The sequence below is a fragment of the Paraphaeosphaeria sporulosa genome, assembly GCF_001642045.1.
Source record: "Paraphaeosphaeria sporulosa strain AP3s5-JAC2a unplaced genomic scaffold CC84scaffold_6, whole genome shotgun sequence".
Lineage (NCBI taxonomy): Eukaryota > Fungi > Ascomycota > Dothideomycetes > Pleosporales > Didymosphaeriaceae > Paraphaeosphaeria > Paraphaeosphaeria sporulosa.
This window is the reverse complement of record NW_017253365.1, coordinates 1,159,595-1,166,933: the sequence shown is the minus strand read 5'-3', so window position 1 is coordinate 1,166,933 and position 7,339 is coordinate 1,159,595. Positions and strand designations below refer to the sequence as shown.

The 7,339-nt window shown below is 53.4% G+C and overlaps 2 protein-coding genes across 2 annotated transcripts; both read right to left on the bottom strand.

Moving 5' to 3' along the window:
- Positions 1–1,585: 1,585 nt before the first annotated feature.
- CC84DRAFT_1246985 (uncharacterized protein) lies at positions 1,586–2,217 on the bottom strand (the record flags this gene model as incomplete). Its single annotated transcript, XM_018184221.1, has 1 exon — positions 1,586–2,217. The coding sequence occupies exon 1, from the start codon at positions 1,934–1,936 to the stop codon at positions 1,586–1,588; it is 351 nt and encodes a 116-aa protein (XP_018035089.1). The 5' UTR covers positions 1,937–2,217.
- Positions 2,218–3,331: 1,114 nt separating this feature from the next.
- CC84DRAFT_1165107 (Vps54-domain-containing protein) lies at positions 3,332–7,290 on the bottom strand. Its single transcript, XM_018178642.1, has 3 exons — positions 6,828–7,290; positions 3,850–6,745; positions 3,332–3,802 (listed from the first exon to the last, which is right to left on the bottom strand). The coding sequence occupies exons 1-3, from the start codon at positions 7,069–7,071 to the stop codon at positions 3,607–3,609; spliced, it is 3,336 nt and encodes a 1,111-aa protein (XP_018035088.1). The 5' UTR covers positions 7,072–7,290; the 3' UTR covers positions 3,332–3,606.
- Between the last annotated feature and the right edge of the window lie 49 nt (positions 7,291–7,339).

Below are 7,339 nucleotides of genomic sequence, written 5' to 3'. Positions count from 1 at the left end.
ATGCAGCGGGATTCTACGTGGAGGGCGTTTTCACCGTTCTCATCTTGGGACCAGTACGCAGGGTTGCACTGGGTGCATTCGTGACATTTCCACGACGCTTGCTCTAGTCTCTCGGTTGGATTCTTCCTAAACTTTGCCATCCCCGTTAGGTCGATTTCCTAATGTGGTGTGATCATCATGAGCATTACGAATACGTCTAGCGAGAAGCAGTTCGAAAAGCTTAAATTGCAAGGTACTGCGGGAGACAATTTAAATGTGACAATACTAAAAATATATCAACGGGGCCTGCTGTGATATTGGAAGCAATCAAAGGAACGTGGCCGTGATGGTGACAAGCTGCAAACACTGCAAAAATCATGAGGCTACAAACGGATAGCCATAGGCAATCAATGACGGGGTTTAGATGGATGATATATGCATAAGATAAATTTCCCCTTACTTAGGGTTTGAGCTTCGTACCTTGAATGGCAAGAAAAGTCTTTCAGCTACTGAAATTCAAGCAAGCTGATACCCGCCTGACCGTACAGAGAGCAAATAATGATAACGACTGATCGACTACGACACGTGGGGTGCCTATAAATCGAATGAACCAAATTTCCGTGAAGGGCCATGGGTCTGTTGTTTGTGCGCGTTTGCAGCACTCTGACCCATACACAGATCAATGCCACGAGTACGTACGCTTCCCTTCATCAGCACCTCTCATGCGAGATTCTGACCCTGGCTAACCAAGGCGAAGAGTGATCGTACGCCGCTTGCAAGTAATAGTCGAGCCAAGATTCTCCTTTCACTGGTGAAGGTCAGCTCGATTCACGTCAAAGTACATCCGTTTCATCTGGGCCCATTACGTGAATACCGCCTCCTTGGATTCGACGCGTGTCAATGCTATATGTCGCAGGGAAACTAAGGTTTTGAAGCGAAATGATGATGAATAAACGATAGGCAATGGCTGAATGTTTAATCATGAGGTCGACCGCTCGTGTTGTTGGGCCTCAGTAATTGACAGAACATCCCAGTTAGGGTCAGAACCTTCGTGGCGGGCGTCGGTTTATCCTCTCTCTGCGCTCCAGAAGCGATTTCTCAGAAGGTTATGCAGACTAGACGAGAAAACGAATGTGGTGAATCTTGCTATATCAGCGTAATTACTGTTGATGCGATTGGTGCTTGGCGTGTACGTCACATTGTAATAAAGATCTTAGAAGGATCGATCTGAGAAGGATCAGGAACGATCTTGGAAGGATCAATGTAAGAAGGATCGATGTTGAAAGGATTCAAAAGGATCAAGCGAAGAACCATTAATCTCGAAAGGTTCCATCTTGAAAACACCAGTCCACGTGTGCAAACCATGCTATGAGCGAGACGCATGTGCAGATTCCAAATTTTAGTCCAACTGTACACAAATCCGCAACGAAAGGTCGCGTGAATGTTCCAAAGTATCATCGATTGCATAGGTACAGACATCCAATAGCCACCCGTACTACCCACATCCCACCACCGAGCCTAGAGCTATCCTTCACGCCTCTAACACCAGAATCACCGCGCAATTCACCAAGCCACCTCGCCAGCAGACTCCCTCTCCTCTAACAAATCAGCTTGACCACACACCAAACCCTACATTCCAGGTCCACTCACCCCTCCCCTCCCCCTTCCTCTTTCCCTCACCATTCCCCAAACCTTGTTGTTGACCCTCTACCCTACCTCCACCGCACACGTGCATGCATCCCTGCGCCTGGCTCACGGCCGAGGGTTTCTCCCCAGCTTGTTTCCGCTGTGCTGTTAGGTCAACGCTGGATCCCTTCGGGGTGCCGATGTCGGCGGTGGTGGCCTGGAGGCCCATGTCAGAGTTCATGGAGGAGGTCGTGGTGGTGCTGGAGAGGCTGGCTGTGGAGCGACGGCGCGGCTGCGAAGTGGAGATGATGTAGTGGGCGAGGGGTGACATGTTTGCTTGTGCGACTGGTGCTGGCCGCGAAGCTGCTGGACGTGGAGATGAATGATGAATCGAGGTGTGTTGGTGAGAAGGTGTTTGTCTGCGCGTTGAATGCGCGACGTGACGTGACGTGATGTAGTGTTTGTGTAGAGAAGCAGCTGTGCTGTAGAGATGCTGGAGCTTGCGTTTGGTGAAGGCGAACGGCGGGCATTGGGGGCCCAGGATTTATACATGGTGTGGGACAGGCGTGGGGGCGTGGAGGGGATTTTGTCACGTCCACTTTTCTGTTTGTGTCTATAGATTAGGCTATGCTATCGCGAGGCACATAACACCTACTGCGTAGGCCGATGCAACTTGATAGGGAACGACGCGAAACGGCGTATACCCGCACCGACCAATAACCACTCGATCGGTGAACTGACCCTTCGAAATCACCTCGACGTATCCACTTCACTGCATCGAATCATCTCGATCATGGAGAACTCGCCGCCGGACGTTCGTAACATGTCTTGGAAATACGCCTAGGGGTGCCCATGAACGGTTTAGTCAAGCCATGGCCGCGAAGAGACGTGTATCAGAATTCAGTCACGCAATCAATTCAGCGGTATGCGGTCTAGTCCACACGTCGATGCTGCAGTGTCGTCCACATGGGCGAGGAACATCGCGGCGGAAGTCGCCTGGAAGCAACTTGATAGCCTTGGCGACATGACTTACCATTTGAAGTGACCGGTCACTGCACGTGTATCAGCGCTCGTACTGTCGTAGCACCTTCCTGAGCAAATGCTTACTGCCTATCTTCCCCGCCAACGCGTGAGATCCTATGTTGGACAGATCCACATAGGTAGGGCTTAGCTTTGGGTGAGGCGTTCTGTACGACGTCACAAGACGTCGCTACTAGAAATTGGGCGCACAACCTTGGTGTCGACGGGCCGCTGGCTGCAGAAACTGGCTCGGATGCCACTGGGATGGTCGGCATCAGTATCGAATGCATCTCGAGTCTGCATGTGCGGCTGATGATGTCGGAGCTGAGAGCCCGGTGATAGTTCGTGCAGCTAACTTTGATGCCGTGTAAGCTTAGCCGATGGATCAGAAAGAAAGATCAAGCGGAGTAGGGAGCGGTTGGCTAGAGCGACATAGAACCGATCGAAGATTACTCTTGCTTGCACGACATCAACGCACGGTCATCGTTGTCAGGGGTACGATACCATGGGTACACGGGCGGAGTGCAGGCTGATGCTGCATTGAACCTTATCATGCCACTTTTCGCTTGAAAGCAACTGCTGTTTGTGTCGATCAAGTCGCGCGTGTCACGACATGATGCTCGCCGGGTGATGCATCTTGTTCCCCGGTGGCCAAGGATATTGCAGCAGTATGTAAGTGCGACCAGTGACGGAAACATGAAGTAGTCTATGCGGCTGCGGTAGATTTGCTCGAATGGTCTTCAGCTGCATGAGTGCACGTGAACGCTCTTTATCACCGTTTGTGCGCCCCAACGCCATCGCCATGCATGATGCACTATACATACATTTACAAACGACAAGCCTCCCCATCTCCCGATGCATCGTCTCGGCCCGAAGCTCACCTGCTTCGCTTCATTCATGAGCAGACAAAACCAACGTTGTCACTCCGTGATTGTACGCTGGCGCTGCGAGACGTGCACTTCTACACTCATTGGACTACCCTCACGTTGTCGGTTCGCTGGCCTTCTCTGGGACGGTCTCTGGTTCCTCTTTCTTCGTTTCCTCAGCCTTATTGGCTTCATGCTCAGTCGGCGCGACGACTTTCCCTTCAACAAGCTGAATGAGGTACGTGCCGGTATTACCGGCACCATCGATCTGTCCAAGTTTCGCATCGAAGAGTTTCGCGTCACGGAGGATTCTATCAGGCATAAGTTATATTGTCTCGTCTTGAAGGGGACCGCAAACCTTTGTTTTCCAAGGTCCGTTTTGACCGCGGCGTCCTTGAAAACCTTGCCGAGTTGGTCGCGATAACTCTCGAACACAGGTGCCATGATCATCCTGACTTGGATCTCGTGCAAATACTTGTTGATCACCTTATGCAGTGTGACCGTCTCTTTAGTAAGCGTCTCCATGTTCGGGCTGACCTCTTTCTTCGTCTCTGCTTCGGCGTCCCACTCGATCTTTCTAAGATTACGCACGTGCACAGTTGCACGATTACTCATGATGTCAATGAGTTTCTCGTGTATGGACTGTTGTTGGTCATGTAGTAGACGCTTCACATTGTCAAACTCGGCCAAGGCGGTCTTGTTTGCTGTTGCGTGGCGACGGGCGCATTCACGGAGATATGGCAGGAGCGCTATGATAAATGACAGGGTTTGTGAGGCAATAGCGAGGTGTTTGGTGTTGATGTTTTTGAGCCCAGCACTATGCATCGCCCCAGCGCCCAGGATGAGCTGACAAAGTCGAGAATTGAACAGCTTGATGTAATCGCAAAGGACCGCGGATATTTCGGAGGTCATATTGGGCATGGCAGTGAGGAGAGTTTCGAAGCGTTCAATACCGCGGATGACGACAGCAGAAGAGTTCGATACGATGTACTTTTCTTCGTCGACATACGCCGGTGCTGGCGACTTCTTTTCTTTCTCTGTTAGAGCACCGTTGGTGTGAGCAGTTCCGTTCGTGGGGCTGTCATCTCCAACCTCGCCAAGTATGGAACCTGCTTCTTTCCATTCAGTGGGGTCGGATTCCATGCCTTTCAGAATTCGTGCCAACACCTCTTTGTCGCGTTCATCGAAGTCTTTTGGTTCCCATCGATCGGAGTCCATAGCTTTCGCCAGTGCCTGCTTCTCATTGTCCCCAAACTTGGACACGAAGTCGGTGATGTGGTTGTTTACCACGCCTTTCAGAGCTGCACCAGACCGGCCAGATACAGCTTCGCATTCATCGGCGAATAATCGACAAAGGTTGAAGTAGCGGAGGAACCGGTTCAATGGTAGGTTGCTTGTGACCTCAGCTCGGACCTTCAATAATTTAGTGACTTGTGTCTGAGCAGCATCTACAGCTTGTCCAAGCAGACTAGACATGTCTAGTGCTTGCATCAACTCCTCTTGTAGTCCGGTCATATCCATGGGATTCGGGACAGCTCCCATTGCGCCGTCAATACTGCTCATGTACGGACTTCGCGGAGGTGAACGAAGACCTCCACTGGATGCTGGTGGCGTACTGACGCCACTCGTAACATCAAGAAGCACTTTAACTTGCACACTCAATCGTCGCAAAGCTTCGCCGATGTCGGTGAAGATACCAGTGAAGAATTCTTCTGCATCGGCTGGATCCATAGCGCGTAGATTCCGCGCGAGAATCGAATTCTTGTCCTGCTGACTGTAACCCCGACCACCGCGCGTGGAGACTGAGGTCATGGACTCGGCATCATCATCAGTAGAACTGGGCAGATATTGTCGAATCACCAACTTCATTTCGCGCACGATAGCGTCTCGGAAGGTCGCACTGGCTTGGTTGGTAAAATTGGAACCACTCAGACCAACAAGATCTGCACGTAAATCTGAGCGGAACTGGTTGCTTGTGGTAAGATATGCGGGCAATGATGACTTCAACCGCTGATGATCCCCACGGCCACGTTGCGATGTTGCTGCCCATCTTTGCAGGGTATCGCGACTGGGCGTGCGCTTCACGTGCTCACGTAGATCGTTACGAAGGGTGTCCACGAAACGCTGTTCGAACCCCTTGCCGATGCGGAATCGTAGTTGATTTATGCCCTCGGACACTCCATCAAGAGCTCGTAAGGTACGAAGATCGACGATACTAGGAGGACACGGTGGTTGCATCCAAGAAGTAGCGGAGGTATCAGTTGTGTCGAGGGTACCGCAAATCAACCTTTCGATGGTTTCCAAGCGAGTCATGGCTGATTCGAGTGCCCCCTTGTCGACGGTCTCATCGCATACAGACAGGCCAGTGATTACAGCTTGCAGCTGGTCGGTGGCGTGGGTAAGCTTCCTGAGATTCTCTCGCCGGCGCTTCATGTCTACAATCTTTAGACCGCCTATGGCCATCTGATCGTCCAGCCGCTTCAGATCGCTCCGAACAGTTTTGATCCTCTCCACAGACTCAGAGGCCTCCGACTGGAGCTCTCTCAGCGAACCCAGAGCCGCAAAGAATGAGGTTGAGGCCGTGGATATTGACGATATAAGGTGCACTTCCACCGTATCCATGTACCACGACAGCTTCTCCTGCAATATCGCATTGGTGGCAAGCGCCTTGCGGCCGGGCGGTTGAGGTGCTTCAAACGAACCATTGGCATCGTTGAGGTCGTCTCCGCTCTTGGTCCGCACCGGCCTGACGACTTCAGACCTTTCGCTGACGACATCGAAGGTGCGAGGGTTTTCCAGGCGGAAGTTTTCGTCGAAATAGACATTGGGAATGGTGGACAGTGGCGTGATGGTGGGCAGCGCGCGTTTCGAGCCACTGGTGCGGCGTTTCGGTTTCGGCGACGAGGAGGGCGAGAAGGCGGAAGAGGAGAGCTTTGGGGTGGCGGCCGGGGAGCCTGCGCGCATGCCACGCTCGACGGCATCGGAGAGGTCGTCCTTCTTGACCGAGTCCTTTCGTAGTATCGCTGCCGCATCATCCGCCTCGGCTTTTGCGCGCTGGAAGGCTTCGTACAGATTGCCAATCTGCGACAGGTAGGGGTTGAAAGCGGACGCTTCGACGTGGGGTATGTTTGCTAGGGTCACGGGCGGTATGTCCTTGGTCGACGGTGGACGATGGCTGCCGGACATTGCGGTCTGGGCGGTATGCGGCAGCATGCCGGTGCGCACGATGGGGGGTTGGAGCAGCGTGGATATGGCTGTGCACGTCAGCACGACCACGACCACGATGCTTCAAGGTGGTTCGCAAGAATGGTTCGCAAGACGACACGGGGGACCTACCATTGTTGTTCTGCTGCTCCCTCAGCGGTCCCATGCTTCCTTTGAATGCCGTATCCAGCGCTCCTCCCACCGAGTGTATCGAGCTCGACGTGGACCCGCGACGTGGCTGATAGCGGGCGCCGCCGGTCGAGTTGGGGCGGTGGGTCCATTCTGGCGGCGCGGGGAAGGGGAACTGGGCCTGGGAGATGTTGGGCGACAGGAACTCGAAGCTCTCCTGCGAGGACCGCCGCGGCGAGGACGACATGTTCGGGGCGCAAGTCTGGGGCGCGCGGGTGGCCGAGGCATAGGGAGGGCACAAAGCGGATTGCGGAGGATCAATCGCTACGACATGCCGAGCCGGGCCAGCAGAAGCTGCAGTGCGTATAGTGCAGGAATGCGGACAGCAGCAGATGCAGAAAGCGCAACGTCGCGGAGCGCTGAGCGTGTACGGCCAGCGTTGGAGGGCCTGGCATGGGTCCGATGTGGCCGCAGCGCAGCGCAGCGCAGCTTTGCAGGGTTCACGGCGTGGCTCC